The sequence below is a fragment of the Protomyctophum bolini genome, assembly GCF_963924005.1.
Source record: "Protomyctophum bolini genome assembly, chromosome: 8".
In the NCBI taxonomy this organism is placed as follows: domain Eukaryota; kingdom Metazoa; phylum Chordata; class Actinopteri; order Myctophiformes; family Myctophidae; genus Protomyctophum; species Protomyctophum bolini.
The window spans coordinates 1,844,895-1,865,293 of NC_137869.1; the positions used below are offsets into that span (position 1 = coordinate 1,844,895).

The following is a 20,399-nucleotide window of genomic DNA, read 5'->3' on the forward strand; positions in this document are numbered from 1 at the left end:
TAGTATTCATGATGGATTCTAGGACCCCACTTACGATACATGGTTAAGAGGCCGATTATAAATTTTAAAAAAGGCTTCTAAATCCTGACAGTTTTGTGGAAAAAAACAATGTTTCTATCAGTCAGTCGTTCTCAAACATTTTCATGTCAAGGACCCCAAAAATTATATGTATTTGGCCGCCATCTGAAAATATGTTGTTCCATGCAGGGACCTCCCCCCAGAAGCAAAGATATGAGTTAAAAATGTTCGCTCTATGCAGGGTGCTCAGCCAATCTAATCATCGCTATGGGGTGATCAGCCAATCACAATTAAGCCAATTGTTTGTGTTCATACATAAATACAGTAGAGTGAAAAGTATAGGTCACAATATTTGCCTCTGAGGTGTAGGGGAGTAGTTTAATCTGCATTCAGGACGGGAAACCCCTTTAGTTACTGTTAAGGATTATTAATAATCATGATCGTGGTCCCTGGAACAACGTGTTTTTCAGATGGGGGTCGACGGCCAAACACGTGAAATGTTTGGGGTCCTTGACATGAAATAGTTTGAGGACCACTGACTGACTGTAGTATTATTATTTATGATTATTTTCTTCAGAAAACCCGTCATGATTTAGAAGACATTATTTTGTAGAATGGTCTCAAGTATACAAACTATAGGGACGCACCGAAAGGGAAATTCTTGGCCGAAACTGAATACCGAATATATAGGAAACAGTTGGCCGAAAACCGAATATCCGAATATGATTAATATTATATATCTTTTTTCCTACCATAGCGGTCATGGACCTTAAAGCTACCTGATTTATGGTAAAATAAATGGTTATGGCAAAACTTTACTTAAATAATAATCACTATTATGGGTCCATAAAACATTTATTCAGCTCTTTTGAATGCATTAATTGCATACACTATTCGGTGATATATTTTCCGAAAATTAATTTTTAGCCATTTTCTGCCGAATATTTTCTGCGGCCGAATATTCGGTGCATCACTAATACAAACGCATGGTCACGATACCTCAGAACTGCAGTACAGTACAGTAGACTACCTCAGAACTGCAGTACAGTACAGTAGACTACCTCAGAACTGCAGTACAGTACAGTAGACTACCTCAGAACTGCAGTACAGTACAGTAGACTACGGGCGGCGGTGTCTCAGGGGTAGAGTGCCTGGATGGGAACCGCAAGGTTGCCAGTTCAAACCTGGGCTCCCCCAGAGTTACTGTCGAAGTGTCCTTGAGCAAGACACTGAACCCCTAATTGCTCCCGATGTGCTAGTTGGTGCCTTGCATGGTTTCCGCTGCCATCGGTGTGTGAATGGGTGAATGTAATGCACAATCTATGTAAAGCGCCTTGGATAAAGGCGCTATATAAATGCACCATTTACCATTTACCATTTAGACTACCTCAGAACTGCAGTACAGTACAGTAGACTACCTCAGAAGTGCAGTACAGTACAGTAGACTACCTCAGAACTGCAGTACAGTACAGTAGACTACCTCAGAACTGCAGTACAGTACAGTAGACTACCTCAGAAGTGTAGTACAGTACAGTATAGCCTCAGGACCAGACACACTGACAGGTGTCTCGTGTCGGTGATTTACAGTTCTTGAGCAGGTGGGTTTGCTTTGTGTTTATGATCCTCAGTGTTACAGTCAGGATATACAGTAACACATAATGTGGGTCTATATAGCGCAGAAATGATACCTCATAATAATCATCAATAGAAATGAATCACACCTGTGTGAAGTGAGGGGCGCTCTTATCATCTTAGAAAATCGAGGAGGGAATCTGGGAACAACTCAAACGTAAAAACTACAGGTATGTTTTAGGTGTAACCACTAACCTCTCTATTCATCTAAATATGATTTATAAACATTACATTATATCTTCATTGTTGATGGCATTTAATGTTTGTGTTTATAGGGACAAGATCACGTATTTTCCCTTCATTGTCAATGATGGCGTTTTTAAAACAAACATTGAACTAAAAACAAACATTAAAACTGTAAATAGGAGGGCCCTAAAAACTAGATACACTATAACTAAATGTCAAACTCTCTCTCTCTCTCTCCCTCCCTTCCTCCTCTCTCTCTCCCTGCCTCTCTCGCTCCCTCTCCCCCCTCTCTCCCCCCCTCTCTCTCTCTCTCTCCCCCCTCTCTCTCCCTCCCCCCTATCTCACTCTCCCTCCCTCTCTCTCTCCCCCCCCCCCCTCTCTCTCTCTCTCTCTCTCTCTCTCTCTCTCTCCCCTGAAGAAAAAATAAATAAAAGAAAAACAGACTAATGCTAGATAGTCTGCCAGATTAAGGTAATGTGTATCAGGTTGCAACATATCTAGATCAAATCTCACTCTCCCTGTCTCTGACACACTCTAGTACACACACACACACACACACACACACACACACACACACACACTGCACTTCCGAGTGAGAGTGTGTAGCGACATTCCCCTGCCTTACAGGTGAAGGGTGTGGATGTCGACGCCTCTTCATTCTGTCATCATCATCATCATCATAGTTCGTCATATCTCCGTCTCAACAGAACAGTGTCTGGCTCACTGACCGAGTGACAACTTATTATTGCTTCTTCATTCAAGGGAAACACACACACACACACACACAGGGAGAAGCAGCAGATCATCTCCATCGGATACTGTGTTTATAGCCTACTTGCCGCGGGAGTTCTAAGGAAGTTATACTTTGGTGGATTATAATAAACACACCGGACCTGCAGGGCGCTCGGATCGGATCGCCATGAAACACGTCCGTCCGTCAGCTCTGCTCTTATTATCGCTGTTTGCTGTGACGGTGAGTTTTAACTTAATTGTTGTAATCGATCGTTATCTCGTTGTGATCGACTCTTATACAACTGCATGGCTATAGATCTATGTGTAATTCTAAATAGGCCTATGTGGTACGGCGCTATTTGTGAGTGAGTGACTTTAGGCTGTGCTGCTGATCATTGACAAATTATAGTAAAAAAATGCTTCAGCCTGCTCGATATGCTTTTTTGGGAATTCTCAAGGCGTGTTTGTTTTGTTTGTGGACAAAGTGGGTAAACTGGTATCGTTTATTAGGAGGACAATGTCTGTCGCTTGTAAAACAACAGTAAAATAACAGATCTAATAAAAGCTCGATCTGTGAGCTTGTAGATCTTTTTTTCTGACGAGTGACAGCTATGCTGATATGAGGGCTTTACAGTCACACTAACGAGGCTTTAACAGTAAAGTGTCCGGCTATGGAAGCGAGTTAAAAGTAAATAGTGTCGTGAAGAGCAGAATGACGGCAAGAAACTGGGTCTGTACCTGGTTGACATGACAACGGTGGGTTGTTGTGGGAGAAAGGGCGGAGCTAGCATACATCCAGCCACTCTCAGGTTACACACACACACACACACACACACAGAGAGAGAGAAAGAGAGAGCTGATGGTGGTCAATATGACAATATGTCACACATTCATATGGACTGCTAGACTAGATGGTACTATAGCCTATTGATTGATCGATTGAAATATGTATTAACAGTTTGCAGAATTACAGTATTACATTTCAAGCACAAACTCAATACAAAGACTGTCAACTGTGAGTGGACGACCCCAATTAAGCATTACACTTGTTTACAAGAGAGGGTCCACCATGTTCAATTCATCAAAACATTTAGAGACGTACAAATAGACACTTCAATATAGTCACAGAACAGAACAGAACAGAACAGAACAGAACAGAACAGAAGAGAAGAGAAGAGAAGAGAACAGAACAATCAGACCATGACCGTACATGTCATAATTATGTCAGTTAAATTACATTATATAGTATAGTGCCAAGTTCTCTCAAGTATACAGTAAGGTGACCAGATCCAAACTGTCCATTTCAGGGACAGAAGTAGAAATAATATTGCTTGTGTGCATGGGACGGACAGGGGGACAAAATGGCTACTAAATGTCCTGACTTCTGATGTCATTTTGGGGGGGGGGGGGGGGGTCCCTGAGGGAGTTCCAGGGGGTCCGGGGACCCCCCCGGGGGTCCTTAAGGGAGTTCCCAGGGGGTCCCCATGCAGCTAAATGATAGTTTGGAACCAAAATGGACCCTTAAACATGGCTCTGTAACTCAGGGAGTCCAAACTCAGAGTATTATAGGGTCCATCATTTGGTTCCATTTGTATACACTCTCAGAGTTACATTAACACTCTCAGAGTTACATTAACGTTGGTTTGACAATATAAACGTACAGGTCTCAGCAGGGCCGGTTCTAGGCATAGGCGAACCAAGCGGTCGCTTGGGGCCTCAACCACTGAGGGGGCCACGTCACTCTTAATTTTGAGCTCAAAGTGCACCAGATTGAAGCATTTTCATGGCAAATTTACAATCCTCCCCCCCCCCCCCGGCATAGCCAAGCTGGAGGGGGGCCTCACAAAAATATGTCGCTTGGGGCCACAAAAGGCATAGAACCGGCACGGGGTCTCAGAGATAGAAATGACATTAAATGGGGGTCCGTACTCCGTAGCCTGTTGTGTTGCACATCAAACTGGGGGTCCTTGAATTGAAAATGGTTGAAAATCACATGCTATAGAGATCAGAGAGAGTGTCATTTTGGGAAACCACTGCTCACAATTTGTTTTAACCCATTCTGACCTGAGATCAGATTCATACGAGGTTTCCACGACACACACACTGGTCTGATTAACCCATTCTGACCTGAGATCAGATTCTAAAAATGTCAGTCGTTCTTCGAATTTTTCAAAAATAGCAGACCTACAAGCTCGTATCGCGCCACTCGGTGGCGCGATATGAGCTTGTAGATCTGCTATTTTTCAATAGCTAAAGCATAACATGATGCCAACACCAAAATGGGTGCCCAGTCAGAATGGGTTAACCCATTTTGGGCCGGAACCCACTTTTGGTGTTATAGCATCATGTTATGCTTTTTAGCTATTGAAAAATAGCAGATCTACAAGCTCATAGCGCGCCACTGACTGGCGCGCTACGAGCTTGTATATAGGTCTGCTGTTTTTTGAAAAATCGAAGAGCGACTGACCATAGAAGACATTTTTAGAATCTGATCTCAGGTCAGAAAGGAAAACTGTCAGGATGTAGAAGACATTTTTAGAATCTGATCTCAGGTCAGAATGGTCATGGGTGGTGTAAGGCAGACTCTGTGCTGTAGGGGATGTTTCTCAGGTTGTTTTAATGGTCTTATAAAAACACATCTTGCTGGAAAAAGAGAGACAATGAGAGAGATTTACAACAGAAATCCAACTATTGGGGGAATCACTAGTAACTATTAGGGCATTTGAACTCTGATGCCTGTCAGTCACAATGTGGGACAGACAGGGTCTCAATGTGAACACTGACGTCTGTCAGTCACAATGTGGGACAGACAGGGTCTCAATTTAAACTCTGACGCCTGTCAGTCACAATGTGGGACAGACAGGGTCTCAATGTGAACACTGACGCCTGTCAGTCACAATGTGGGACAGACAGGGTCTCAATGTGAACACTGACGCCTGTCAGTCACAATGTGGGACAGACAGGGTCTCAATGTGAACACTGACGCCTGTCAGTCACAATGTGGGACAGACAGGGTCTCAATGTGAACACTGACGCCTGTCAGTCACAATGTGGGACAGACAGGGTCTCAATGTGAACACTGATGCCTGTCAGTCACAATGTGGGACAGGGTCTGGGTTTGTGGGACGCCTGAGAAGTCTTGGAAATGAGGGACTGTCTGTCCCACACAGAGGGCATGAGGGACTGTCTGTCCCACACAGAGGGCATGAGGGACTGTCTGTCCCACACAGAGGGCATGAGGGACTGTCTGTCCCACACAGAGGAAATGAGGGACTGTCTGTCCCACACAGAGGGCATGAGGGACTGTCTGTCCCACACAGAGGGCATGAGGGACTATCTGTCCCACACAGAGGGCATGAGGGACTGTCTGTCCCACACAGAGGGCATGAGGGACTGTCTGTCTCACACAGAGGGGGGACATGGGGTCATCCTAGTCTCAAGACACTGACCGGACATTGTCCCACCCTGAGCAGGCATGGCACCTTAACTGGACTTTTACATTATTTATGGATATTTACATGCAGTCAGACCATAAATCACATTCATGTAACTGCATGTTGAAACACTGAATCAAGAAAGTTAGAAATGTATTTCATTAATTCATTAATTTACTTGCTTATTTGTCAATTCAAATGAGCTTTATTGGCATGAGAAAACATATTTGTTTACATTGCCAAAGCAAGAGTCAAAATACAATATAAAAAAACTGTTGAAAATGGTGAAAGTACAGTGGGAGGGGGTGCTGCATTTTGTAAACAGAGCTGCTGTGTCACATTGCATTGTGAAGCTTTTGTTTAAAAAAAACAAATGGCAGCATTTTCTTTGCAGTCACTTTGGGACAAATAGCATTTTTCCCCCCCCTCAAGATAAATAGTAGTGATGCACCGAATATTCGGCCGCAGAAAATATTGGGCAGAAAATGGCAAAAAATGCATTTTCGGCCTATTCGGTTTCGGCCCGAATAGGCAGAAATAAACACTGAATAGTGTATGCAATTAATGCATTCAAAAGAGCTGAATAAATGTTTCATGGACCCATAATAAGTTATAACCATAACCATTTCTTTTGCCATAAATCAGGTAGCTTTAAGGTACGGCCATGACAGCAATGGTAGGAAAAATGATATATAATATTAATCATATTCGGATATTCGGTATTCGGTTTTCGGCCAACTGTTTCCTATATTCGGTATTCGGTTTCGGCCAAGAATTTCCCTTTCGGTGCATCCCTAATAAATAGCATACAGTATTTAACCCATGTTGGGCGGGAACCCCTTTTTGGTGTTAGCATTATGTTATGCTTTAGCCATTGACAAAATAGCAGATCTACAAGCTCATAGCGCGCCACCGAGTGGCGCGCTATGAGCTTGTAGGTCTGCTATTTTTGAAAAATCTTCAGAAAACTGTTATTTTCAAACAGACATTTTTAGAATCTGATCTCAGGTCAGAATGGGTTAATAATGAAACTGTCAGGATGTAATAGACATTTTTTTAGAATCTGATCTCAGGTCAGAATGGGTTAAAGGTAGCAGCTCTGTTTACATATTACAGTGTGTATTTATCACGCATACCTTTAAATTTCCTCACAGAACACTGACCTCCAACATGAAACTAAAGCGTGGGAAACATCCTCTGAGCCGGAACACTTTTCAACATACTGTAACTGTTACTGTACACCGTGTGTGTTTGCACAGCAGATTCCTGAATCACCATCTTGTCCTTTTTGTTGTGGAGTCGAGTCGACACACGACACAAACCTGAACCTGTCCTGACTCATCTGTTATAGGCTGCAGCCTTTAGTCTAGTGTCTGGGATCGCTAGGGAGGGTCCGGTCATGTTGATCTGTAGGGAGGGTCCGGTCATGTTGATCTGTAGGGAGGGTCCGGTGGTCATGTTGATCTGTAGGGAGGGTCCGGTCATGTTGATCTGTAGGGAGGGTCCGGTCATGTTGATCTGTAGGGAGGGTCCGGTGGTCATGTTGATCTGTAGGGAGGGTCCGGTGGTCATGTTGATCTGTAGGGAGGGTCCGGTGGTCATGTTGATCGGTAGGGAGGGTCCGGTGGTCATGTTGATCTGTAGGGAGGGTCCGGTCATGTTGATCTGTAGGGAGGGTCCGGTGGTCATGTTGATCTGTAGGGAGGGTCCGGTGGTCATGTTGATCGGTAGGGAGGGTCCGGTGGTCATGTTGATCGCTAGGGAGGGTCCGGTGGTCATGTTGATCTGTAGGGAGGGTCCGGTCATGTTGATCTGTAGGGAGGGTCCGGTGGTCATGTTGATCGGTAGGGAGGGTCCGGTCATATTGATCTGTAGGGAGGGTCCGGTCATGTTGATCTGTAGGGAGGGTCCGGTCATGTTGATCTGTAGGGAGGGTCCGGTCATGTTGATCTGTAGGGAGGGTCCGGTCATGTTGATCTGTAGGGAGGGTCCGGTGGTCATGTTGATCTGTAGGGAGGGTCCGGTCATGTTGATCTGTAGGGAGGGTCCGGTCATGTTGATCTGTAGGGAGGGTCCGGTCATGTTGATCGGTAGGGAGGGTCCGGTCATGTTGATCTGTAGGGAGGGTCCGGTCATGTTGATCTGTAGGGAGGGTCCGGTGGTCATGTTGATCTGTAGGGAGGGTCTGGTCATGTTGATCTGTAGGGAGGGTCCGGTCATGTTGATCTGTAGGGAGGGTCCGGTCATGTTGATCTGTAGGGAGGGTCCGGTGGTCATGTTGATCTGTAGGGAGGGTCCGGTCATGTTGATCTGTAGGGAGGGTCCGGTGGTCATGTTGATCGGTAGGGAGGGTCTGGTCATGTTGATCTGTAGGGAGGGTCTGGTCATGTTGATCTGTAGGGAGGGTCCGGTGGTCATGTTGATCTGTAGGGAGGGTCCGGTCATGTTGATCTGTAGGGAGGGTCCGGTCATGTTGATCTGTAGGGAGGGTCCGGTCATGTTGATCTGTAGGGAGGGTCCGGTCATGTTGATCGGTAGGGAGGGTCCGGTGGTCATGTTGATCTGTAGGGAGGGTCCGGTCATGTTGATCTGTAGGGAGGGTCCGGTCATGTTGATCTGTAGGGAGGGTCCGGTGGTCATGTTGATCTGTAGGGAGGGTCCGGTCATGTTGATCTGTAGGGAGGGTCCGGTCATGTTGATCTGTAGGGAGGGTCCGGTCATGTTGATCTGTAGGGAGGGTCCGGTCATGTTGATCTGTAGGGAGGGTCCGGTCATGTTGATCTGTAGGGAGGGTCCGGTCATGTTGATCTGTAGGGAGGGTCCGGTGGTCATGTTGATCGGTAGGGAGGGTCCGGTGGTCATGTTGATCTGTAGGGAGGGTCCGGTCATGTTGATCTGTAGGGAGGGTCCGGTCATGTTGATCGGTAGGGAGGGTCCGGTGGTCATGTTGATCTGTAGGGAGGGTCCGGTGGTCATGTTGATCTGTAGGGAGGGTCCGGTGTTCATGTTGATCTGTAGGGAGGGTCCGGTGTTCATGTTGATCTGTAGGGAGGGTCCGGTGTTCATGTTGATCTGTAGGGAGGGTCCGGTCATGTTGATCTGTAGGGAGGGTCCGGTCATGTTGATCGGTAGGGAGGGTCCGGTGGTCATGTTGATCTGTAGGGAGGGTCCGGTGGTCATGTTGATCTGTAGGGAGGGTCCGGTCATGTTGATCGGTAGGGAGGGTCCGGTGGTCATGTTGATCTGTAGGGAGGGTCCGGTCATGTTGATCTGTAGGGAGGGTCCGGTGGTCATGTTGATCGGTAGGGAGGGTCCGGTGGTCATGTTGATCTGTAGGGAGGGTCCGGTGGTCATGTTGATCGGTAGGGAGGGTCCGGTGGTCATGTTGATCTGTAGGGAGGGTCCGGTCATGTTGATCTGTAGGGAGGGTCCGGTGGTCATGTTGATCTGTAGGGAGGGTCCGGTGGTCATGTTGATCGGTAGGGAGGGTCCGGTGGTTATGTTGATCTGTAGGGAGGGTCCGGTGGTCATGTTGATCGGTAGGGAGGGTCCGGTCATGTTGATCGGTAGGGAGGGTCCGGTGGTTATGTTGATCTGTAGGGAGGGTCCGGTCATGTTGATCTGTAGGGAGGGTCCGGTCATGTTGATCTGTAGGGAGGGTCCGGTCATGTTGATCTGTAGGGAGGGTCCGGTCATGTTGATCTGTAGGGAGGGTCCGGTCATGTTGATCTGTAGGGAGGGTCCGGTGGTCATGTTGATCTGTAGGGAGGGTCCGGTGGTCATGTTGATCGGTAGGGAGGGTCCGGTGGTCATGTTGATCGGTAGGGAGGGTCCGGTCATGTTGATCTGTAGGGAGGGTCCGGTCATGTTGATCTGTAGGGAGGGTCCGGTCATGTTGATCTGTAGGGAGGGTCCGGTGGTCATGTTGATCTGTAGGGAGGGTCCGGTCATGTTGATCGGTAGGGAGGGTCCGGTCATGTTGATCGGTAGGGAGGGTCCGGTCATGTTGATCGGTAGGGAGGGTCCGGTGGTCATGTTGATCTGTAGGGAGGGTCCGGTCATGTTGATCTGTAGGGAGGGTCCGGTGGTCATGTTGATCGGTAGGGAGGGTCCGGTGGTCATGTTGATCTGTAGGGAGGGTCCGGTCATGTTGATCTGTAGGGAGGGTCCGGTGGTCATGTTGATCTGTAGGGAGGGTCCGGTGGTCATGTTGATCTGTAGGGAGGGTCCGGTGGTCATGTTGATCGGTAGGGAGGGTCCGGTGGTCATGTTGATCTGTAGGGAGGGTCCGGTCATGTTGATCTGTAGGGAGGGTCCGGTCATGTTGATCGGTAGGGAGGGTCCGGTCATGTTGATCTGTAGGGAGGGTCCGGTCATGTTGATCTGTAGGGAGGGTCCGGTCATGTTGATCTGTAGGGAGGGTCCGGTGGTCATGTTGATCTGTAGGGAGGGTCCGGTCATGTTGATCTGTAGGGAGGGTCCGGTCATGTTGATCTGTAGGGAGGGTCCGGTCATGTTGATCTGTAGGGAGGGTCCGGTCATGTTGATCGGTAGGGAGGGTCCGGTCATGTTGATCTGTAGGGAGGGTCCGGTGGTCATGTTGATCGGTAGGGAGGGTCCGGTGGTCATGTTGATCGGTAGGGAGGGTCCGGTGGTCATGTTGATCTGTAGGGAGGGTCCGGTGGTCATGTTGATCTGTAGGGAGGGTCCGGTCATGTTGATCTGTAGAGAGGGTCCGGTCATGTTGATCGGTAGGGAGGGTCCGGTCATGTTGATCTGTAGGGAGGGTCCGGTCATGTTGATCTGTAGGGAGGGTCCGGTGGTCATGTTGATCTGTAGGGAGGGTCCGGTGGTGATGTTGATCTGTAGGGAGGGTCCGGTCATGTTGATCAGTAGGGAGGGTCCGGTCATGTTGATCAGTAGGGAGGGTCCGGTCATGTTGATCTGTAGGGAGGGTCCGGTGGTCATGTTGATCTGTAGGGAGGGTCCGGTGGTCATGTTGATCGGTAGGGAGGGTCCGGTCATGTTGATCTGTAGGGAGGGTCCGGTCATGTTGATCAGTAGGGAGGGTCCGGTGGTCATGTTGATCTGTAGGGAGGGTCCGGTGGTCATGTTGATCGGTAGGGAGGGTCCGGTCATGTTGATCTGTAGGGAGGGTCCGGTGGTCATGTTGATCTGTAGGGAGGGTCCGGTGGTCATGTTGATCTGTAGGGAGGGTCCGGTCATGTTGATCTGTAGGGAGGGTCCGGTCATGTTGATCAGTAGGGAGGGTCCGGTGGTCATGTTGATCTGTAGGGAGGGTCCGGTGGTCATGTTGATCGGTAGGGAGGGTCCGGTGGTCATGTTGATCTGTAGGGAGGGTCCGGTGGTCATGTTGATCGGTAGGGAGGGTCCGGTGGTCATGTTGATCTGTAGGGAGGGTCCGGTGGTCATGTTGATCGGTAGGGAGGGTCCGGTCATGTTGATCTGTAGGGAGGGTCCGGTCATGTTGATCAGTAGGGAGGGTCCGGTCATGTTGATCTGTAGGGAGGGTCCGGTCATGTTGATCAGTAGGGAGGGTCCGGTCATGTTGATCTGTAGGGAGGGTCCGGTGGTCATGTTGATCTGTAGGGAGGGTCCGGTGGTCATGTTGATCTGTAGGGAGGGTCCGGTCATGTTGATCTGTAGGGAGGGTCCGGTCATGTTGATCTGTAGGGAGGGTCCGGTGGTCATGTTGATCTGTAGGGAGGGTCCGGTGGTCATGTTGATCTGTAGGGAGGGTCCGGTCATGTTGATCTGTAGGGAGGGTCCGGTCATGTTGATCTGTAGGGAGGGTCCGGTGGTCATGTTGATCGGTAGGGAGGGTCCGGTGGTCATGTTGATCTGTAGGGAGGGTCCGGTGGTCATGTTGATCTGTAGGGAGGGTCCGGTGGTCATGTTGATCGGTAGGGAGGGTCCGGTGGTCATGTTGATCGGTAGGGAGGGTCCGGTGGTCATGTTGATCTGTAGGGAGGGTCCGGTGGTCATGTTGATCTGTAGGGAGGGTCCGGTGGTCATGTTGATCTGTAGGGAGGGTCCGGTCATGTTGATCTGTAGGGAGGGTCCGGTGGTCATGTTGATCTGTAGGGAGGGTCCGGTGGTCATGTTGATCTGTAGGGAGGGTCCGGTCATGTTGATCGGTAGGGAGGGTCCGGTCATGTTGATCTGTAGGGAGGGTCCGGTCATGTTGATCTGTAGGGAGGGTCCGGTGGTCATGTTGATCTGTAGGGAGGGTCCGGTGGTCATGTTGATCTGTAGGGAGGGTCCGGTGGTCATGTTGATCTGTAGGGAGGGTCCGGTCATGTTGATCAGTAGGGAGGGTCCGGTCATGTTGATCAGTAGGGAGGGTCCGGTCATATTGATCTGTAGGGAGGGTCCGGTGGTCATGTTGATCTGTAGGGAGGGTCCGGTGGTCATGTTGATCGGTAGGGAGGGTCCGGTCATGTTGATCTGTAGGGAGGGTCCGGTCATGTTGATCAGTAGGGAGGGTCCGGTGGTCATGTTGATCTGTAGGGAGGGTCCGGTCATGTTGATCTGTAGGGAGGGTCCGGTGGTCATGTTGATCTGTAGGGAGGGTCCGGTGGTCATGTTGATCTGTAGGGAGGGTCCGGTCATGTTGATCTGTAGGGAGGGTCCGGTCATGTTGATCAGTAGGGAGGGTCCGGTGGTCATGTTGATCTGTAGGGAGGGTCCGGTGGTCATGTTGATCGGTAGGGAGGGTCCGGTGGTCATGTTGATCGGTAGGGAGGGTCCGGTGGTCATGTTGATCTGTAGGGAGGGTCCGGTGGTCATGTTGATCGGTAGGGAGGGTCCGGTGGTCATGTTGATCTGTAGGGAGGGTCCGGTGGTCATGTTGATCGGTAGGGAGGGTCCGGTCATGTTGATCGGTAGGGAGGGTCTGGTCATGTTGATCTGTAGGGAGGGTCCGGTGGTCATGTTGATCTGTAGGGAGGGTCCGGTCATGTTGATCGGTAGGGAGGGTCCGGTCATGTTGATCTGTAGGGAGGGTCCGGTGGTCATGTTGATCTGTAGGGAGGGTCCGGTGGTCATGTTGATCTGTAGGGAGGGTCCGGTCATGTTGATCGGTAGGGAGGGTCCGGTCATGTTGATCTGTAGGGAGGGTCCGGTGGTCATGTTGATCTGTAGGGAGGGTCCGGTGGTCATGTTGATCTGTAGGGAGGGTCCGGTCATGTTGATCTGTAGGGAGGGTCCGGTCATGTTGATCTGTAGGGAGGGTCCGGTGGTCATGTTGAAAAATGGAAAATAGCCGATCTACAAGCGCACAACGCATTAGACTAGTCGTTTATGTGACAGCGTTAGGACAGCTGTATGTGACAGACAGCGTTGTAACTTTCTCTGTAGTACGGATCAGAGACTATATCAGGCTCCATTACAGACGTGGAACATATTTTATTGCCACTAGTATAACCCATTTAGGGCCGGCGTCGAAATAAACAAAAAAAAAAGTCTTCTGAAAGAATATAGTATATTCAAAGATTTGTGCTGAATTTTCATGATTTTTCAAAAATAGCAGAACCTACAAGCTCGTAGCGCGCCACTCGGTGGCGCGCTACGAGCTTGTAGGTCTGCTATTTTTAAATAGCTAAAGTATAACATTTAGAGATAGTTATAATTGCATTGTATGTAGTCATAGCATAGTATATGTATAGTTTCATTATATAGATATTCCACCGTTACGTTCTTAGCTCACGCTTTTTATATATTATGTGATGTATTCCCTGCATGCTTTTTTGTTCTTGCTTAATGTAAGTCGCTCTGGATTAAGACTGAGCGTCTGCTAAATGCCTAAATTGTAACATAATGCTTAGTTAAAACACCCAAAGGGTTTCCCGTCCTGAATGGGATACGTTCCAACATGTGAGAGGTTGTTTCCTCTCCGTAGACACTGTGCAGCATCCAGGCCTGTCCAAACATTACCTCAGAGCATGAATACTGGTGGTGCAGAAACACAACATACACAAGAATGAACAACTCCATTAGGATTCTCAGACTGAGATCTTCGTTCCTACTCTCACCTATATGGTCATGAAGTGTTCCTACTCTCACCTTATATGGCCATGAAGTGTTCCTACTCTCACCTTATATGGCCATGAAGTGTTCCTACTCTCACCTCTATGGTCATGAAGTGTGGGTCATGACCGAAAGAATAAGTTCGCTGCTCCTTCGCCTGGAAAGGAGTCAGCTGAGGTGCTTCGGGGCATCTGGTTAGGATGCCTCTCGGGCGCCTCCCTAGGGAGGTCCTCGACGCACGTCCCACTGGGAGGAGACCCCGGGGGGCAGACCAAGGACCACGTCCCACTGGGAGGAGACCCCCGGGGGGCAGACCAAGGACCACGTCCCACTGGGTCTCTGCAGCGTCACTGAGCCTTCCTCGGTTTGCCACGCAGACTTTCCTGGAAGTCACTGCAGGTTGATTAAAGAATTAGATCCGTTTTACTTGAGTCTGTATACGTGCGTAGTTTAGTTTGCATTGTATTGCATTGTGTTTCCTAATGTGGGCTCGCTGCACTCTTGGCCACGGGGCTCATAAAAAAAAGAAAAGAGACTCGACTGGTTCTTCTGACACCGGGAGAAATAAATAAATACAAAGAGGGTGTTTAAACTTGTTTACATAAGAGGGCAGATGAAGGGTGGAGTTCTGCTCCAGTGAATTCCTCCCAACATGTAGCTGAGTTGTTGTTGCATAATAAGTTGATAAACGCTCGTTGCTTCAGTCGGATGAGTAAGTGTTCATCATCCTTTAGAGAGCCTCAGGCCCATTTAGACCTGAGAAAAGATTCTACCAATGTTCTCTAAATCCTGACAGTTCTCTGATAAACCTCCTGTTTCTATTCATGTCAGTCCTTCTCAAACATTTTCATGTCAATTAAGGACCCCCGGAAATAATAAGTAATTGGCCTGCCGAACCCCATCTGAAAATATGTTGTTCCAGGGACCCCCCCACCCGCAGAAGCAAAGATTTGAGTTAAAAACGTCAATTCAATTCAATTCAATTCAATTCAATTCAGTCTATGATCAAGACCCATTATCTATCAGAATGGTGGGAGATCGTATCATCGTCTTTGGAGGATGTAAAACACCATGGTGACCTGTACTATAAAGATTATAGTCAAAGATTTGCGACACATATTTTTCATATTTTTCAAAAAATAGCAGATCTACAAGCTCATAGCGCGGCACCGAGTGCCGCGCTATGAGCTTGTAGATCTGCTATTTTTCAATAGCTAAAGCATAACATGATGCTTGAAACACCCAAAGGGGTTCCCGCCCAGAATGAGTGCTGCCAACATTGGCACAGGGAGGGTGATCACTGGCACCCTGCGTGGCATAAGTGTGTGAGAGAGGACTTTTCTTTTAAAATAAAATAAAAAAAATTGCAGTCCCCATGGTCTGAATGCAAATTGAATACATGATTTAAACTCTGAACTCTGAACTGGAGAGGATCTCTTACGGTCATTATACAATATCCTAATTGGAAAGAAAATATATAAAAAAGGTTGTTACTGTATTATGGACGATCAGAATTGGTTGGACATTTTGTTTTGATGTGGCATCATAATTAGATCATGCCAAAAGGGTTGCTTGACCCCAGCTTTACTAGGTTAATATAAAAAGAGAATTGTGGAAATGTATAATTAATATAATTTTTCCGTAATATAATTTGAAGTCATGATGATGTATACAATGATAAGAGTGCCCCTCACTTCACACGGGTGTGATTTTGTTATTTTATGGTCAGTCTCGTAGTGTTGTGTTCTTTTTTGGGGTATTTTCTTTGTTTTCAGCAGCTGTTTGCTATATAGTCATGGCTGCCAGTTCCCACCTGATGTTGTGTGGGAGTCCAGACTGCTCCAGACCGTACTGAATAACTGCTATAGCTTACATAATGTCTTGAGGCTCGGACTGAAGTCTAAGACATACTGTACAGACATACTGTACAGGTCACCATGGTGTTTTACATCCTCCAAAGACGATGATACGATCTCCCACCATTCTGATAGATAATGGGTCTTGATCATAGACTGAATTGAATTGAATTGAATTGAATTGAATTGAATTGAATTGAATTGAATTGAAAATAGACTGTAAAAAAAAAGATATGGACAAAGCGTTCCCCGGGTCTGATATGGACATAAGATGAAGCCTGTCAGTCCTTGAATTGTAAATCGCCATCTTTCTAGATCCGTTTGGGCCCAGCTGGCCCATTGGCTGGCCCAGACAACGAGGCGGGACTTCCCCCCCTTCTTCTCCGTTGGTTTTTATTTTGACTCGAGTGGGTGGGGGATCCCGATCATAGACTGTAACGGTAGCCACGCCCCTCAGAACATACTCGACTTTATGGTAATTTTTTTAATAAATGGGACCATCATTTTCCAAAAAGAATATTATGACATGAGAAATGAGACTTTAAACTAGTGACTGGAAGCAGAAAGTATTCATGACCATGTTTATTAAGGTAATACAGTCTAGGTGAAGTTGGGCCCAAATACATGGACCTCTATGGAGCTATGGGTTTTTTTGGGCCCAATGACAGACAGCGCCACAACAGGCCATTATATGAACTTTCAGGAAGTCCCGATTTCCTTAGTGGCTTCACAAAATATCTGTCTGACTCTGACTGCCCCCCTGGTCTTGATATGAAAAGGGTTGGAAACCACTGTTATTATTACTATTTATTTAAAGACCTTTTAAGCGTCGTACGAAGCCAACTCTTGTCGTGACAAATCATGACAACACACACAATATTTTGGACCAAACAAATAATTACAAAGAAGAAAAACAACAAAATAAAGTGTTGTAAACTGCCGTTTTCTTTGTTTTGGCCCGAAAAATTGCGTTTGTTGTCATGATTTGTCACGACAAGAGTTGTCTTTGTCCGGGGTCACTCGAGGGGGCGGGACTGCGACGCTCTAGGCTAGCTTCAGGAGTCACTCAATCTGACACATTGTACACTTGGATTCTGTTGCAGGTCCTTCCAGCTGTGGTAGAGGCTAGCTTCAGGAGTCACTCAATCTGACACACTGTACACTTGGATTCTGTTGCAGGTCCTTCCAGCTGTGGTAGAGGCTAGCTTCAGGAGTCGTCTGCTGAGGAAGAGACGAGAATGGATCATCCCTCCGACCAAACTGGAGGAGAACAAGGATCACACCAAGAAGGACTACATCGCCAAGGTGAGTCCACTCAGTGTTCACACCGCTCAGGGTGAATGGAAGGTGAGTCCACTCAGGTGTTCACACCGCTCAGGGTGAATGGAAGGTGAGTCCACTCAGGTGTTCACACCGCTCAGGGTGAATGGAAGGTGAGTCCACTCAGGTGTTCACACCGCTCAGGGTGAATGGAAGGTGAGTCCACTCAGGTGTTCACACCGCTCAGGGTGAATGGAAGGTGGGTCCACTCAGGTGTTCACACCGCTCAGGGTGAATGGAAGGTGAGTCCACTCAGGTGTTCACACCGCTCAGGGTGAATGGAAGGTGAGTCCACTCAGGTGTATTGTAATGTTCAATGTAAGCATTGAACGAACGTCACTGTACCAAAAGCCCGCCCATATTGCATACCGTGTCCCGATTGGCCACACCAGTTCTCTGGTGTAGGAAATGGCCTCTCCAGACCGTAATCCGCCAACGGCTGATTCGGCCTGGCTTATTAGGCCCGTAAATTAAGGCCCTACTTGATCACACTACTACACAACTACAGTGTCACAACTACAGTGTCACAACTACAGTGTCACAACTACAGTGTCACAACTACAGTGTCACAACTACAGTGTCACAACTACAGTGTCACACAAAAGTAGCAGATCTTCAAGCTTGTAGATCTGTTTCTCTCTCTCTCTCTCTCTCTCTAAAAACATAAGCTGCTGAAAGCATCCGCCACAGATGGAATGGAGTTATTAACTGTGAGCTGCAGCAAATAATTATGATCAAAGCCCGCCTGCACCGACATGTCTATAGTCTGACATATGAAGTATAATGTCTGCAAATTAAAGCTCGCTTATTTCCATCGCTCAAAAAATGTGAAATGTAAAAAATGTAAAAATGTATATATCATGTAAATAATATCCCAAGCGGCACACTTTACTACCAGTACTTATTTCGATGGAAATAAGCGGATTAGCAACAACACCCCAACACGCCCCATTCAATTCCCATTCAATTCAATGCAATTCATTGAGGGCTTATGGTAGGGAAAATAGCCCATAAGGAGCTTTTGCACAAAAACACACCTGGACGCATTTCGTGGGGAGTCGACGTAACAACTATACAAAGAAAGTTAAGAAAGGTAAGAAAGCCTTCTAGCATGGAATTCTCCTTTAACTATAACATCCACACTCCACAGCATATCATGTACAGCAATATATGTGTTACAGTAAAAGTGAGAAAAACGAGGCGAGGAGGTCTCGGTTTGGGGCCGGGGGGGGTGGGGGCGGGGCCGGGGCCAGGGGCCGTCTCAAAGGGAAGGGATGAGGCCAGGGCTGCAGGTATGCAGGTGTCATCAAAACAGATCTGATCTGATGTCAGTTTTGTTATACCTGTGATGTGACAATAAAGACCGTGTCTGTCTGTCTGTGTGTGTGTGTGTGTGTGTGTGTGTGTGTGTGTGTGTGTGTGTGTGTGTGTGTGTGTGTGAGACTGTGTGTGTGTGTGTGTGTGTGTGTGTGTGTGTGTGTGTGTGTGTGTGTGTGAGACTGTGTGTGTGTGTGTGTGTGTGTGTGTGTGTGTGTGTGTGTGTGTGTGTGTGTGTGAGACTGTGTGTGTGTGTGTGTGACTGTGTGGTTCCGTTTCAGATCCGCTCGGACAGTGAGAGCCTGCCGGGCGACGTGCAGTACTCCCTCACGGGGGTCGGGGCAGACAGGTTCCCCTTCAACCTGTTCGTGGTGGACCCGGTCACCGGCTGGGTCACAGTGACCGGCATTCTGGACCGAGAGGTCATCGCCCAGTACAACGTGAGTGACCCGGTCCTCTCCTAACGGTGACCCTCTCCCCCTCCTCCTCCCCCTCCTCCCCATAGCCCCATAGAAGTCCATGTATTTGGGCCCAACTTCACCTAGACTGTATTACCTTAATAAACATGGTCATGAATACTTTCTGCTTCCAGTCACTAGTTTAAAGTCTCATTTCTAATGTCATAATATTCTTTTTGGAAAATTATGGTCCCATTTATAAAAAGAAATGACCATAAAGTCGCGTATGTTCTGAGGGGCGTGGCTACCGTTACAGTCTATGATCGGGATCCCCCACCCACTCGAGTCAAAATAAAAACCAACGGAGAAGAAGGGGGGAAGTCCCGCCTCGTTGTCTGGGCCAGCCAATGGGCCAGCTGGGCCCAAACGGATCTAGAAAGATGGCGACTTCCTTTGCAAGGACTGACAGGCTTCATTCTACGTTCATGTTTAGACCCGCGGAACGCTTTGTCCATATTTTTTACAGTCTATGGTACTAACGCTGCCCTCCCCTCCTCCTCCTCCTCCCAGCTGTAGTTTATCGCCCGGTCCCTGTAGTTTACCCCATGGGTACTAACGCTGCCCTCTCTCCTCCTCCTCCTCCTCCTCCTCCTCCTCCTCCCAGCTGTCGGGCATCGCCCGGTTCCGTGACGGGCGCCTTGCGGAGAAAGACATCGAGCTGAGGGTGAAGGTCGTGGACGAGAACGACAACGCTCCTGTGTTCAGCGCCATGGAACCCCAGACGGTGCCCGAGCTCAGCGCCAAAGGTGTGTGTGTGTGTGTGTGTGTGTGCGTGTGCGTGCGTGTGTGTGTGTGTGTGCGTGTGCGTGCGTGTGTGTCTTCTGAATCCTGACAGTTCTCTGAAAAAGCTATGTTTCTATGTCAGTCGTTCTACAAGCTCGTAGCGCGCCTCTCGGTGGCGCGCTACGAGCTTGTAGGTCGGCTATTTTTCAATAGCTAAAGCAGGGGTGGGCAACTTTGACGATGGAGAGGGCCACTAATATTTCCACACTCACTCCAGAGAGCCACGTTGCTGTCGTAGCAAAAATAGCAGATCTACAAGCTCTAAACGCGTCGCACTGCGACGCGTTTAGAGGCGGAATTTATTTTTGCTATTTTTGAATCCTGAAAATTAACATTATGTAATTTCAAATGCCTTTAATTATATACTTGTGTTGAAGCATTGAGCTATACTAATTTAGACTGAAGTAAGTAAAGCGGGTCATGTTTTGCATGTTGTGGAATTGTAAACAGCTGAAACCGACATTATATCAGCGTTCTGACATTAACCTGAGGGCCACATTAGGTGAAGGTGGGGGGGCCGCATGTGGCCCCCGGGGCCACCAGTTGATATTAACCTGAGGGCCACATTAGGTGAAGGTGGGGGGGCCGCATGTGGCCCCCGGGCCGCCAGTTGA

General features: G+C 48.0%; 1 protein-coding gene across 1 annotated transcript in view; it reads left to right on the forward strand.

The window, feature by feature from the left end:
* Positions 1-2,724: 2,724 nt before the first annotated feature.
* Positions 2,725-20,399, forward strand: part of dsg2.1 (desmoglein 2, tandem duplicate 1) — a gene marked incomplete at its 3' end in the record, with an annotated part of 42,119 nt that continues 24,444 nt past the window's right edge. The window contains exons 1-4 of the mRNA XM_080769636.1: positions 2,725-2,809; positions 17,087-17,212; positions 18,826-18,984; positions 19,607-19,748. Coding sequence (XP_080625762.1) covers positions 2,756-2,809; positions 17,087-17,212; positions 18,826-18,984; positions 19,607-19,748 — 481 coding nt within the window. The 5' untranslated portion in view covers positions 2,725-2,755. The remainder of the gene's footprint in view (positions 2,810-17,086; positions 17,213-18,825; positions 18,985-19,606; positions 19,749-20,399) is intronic.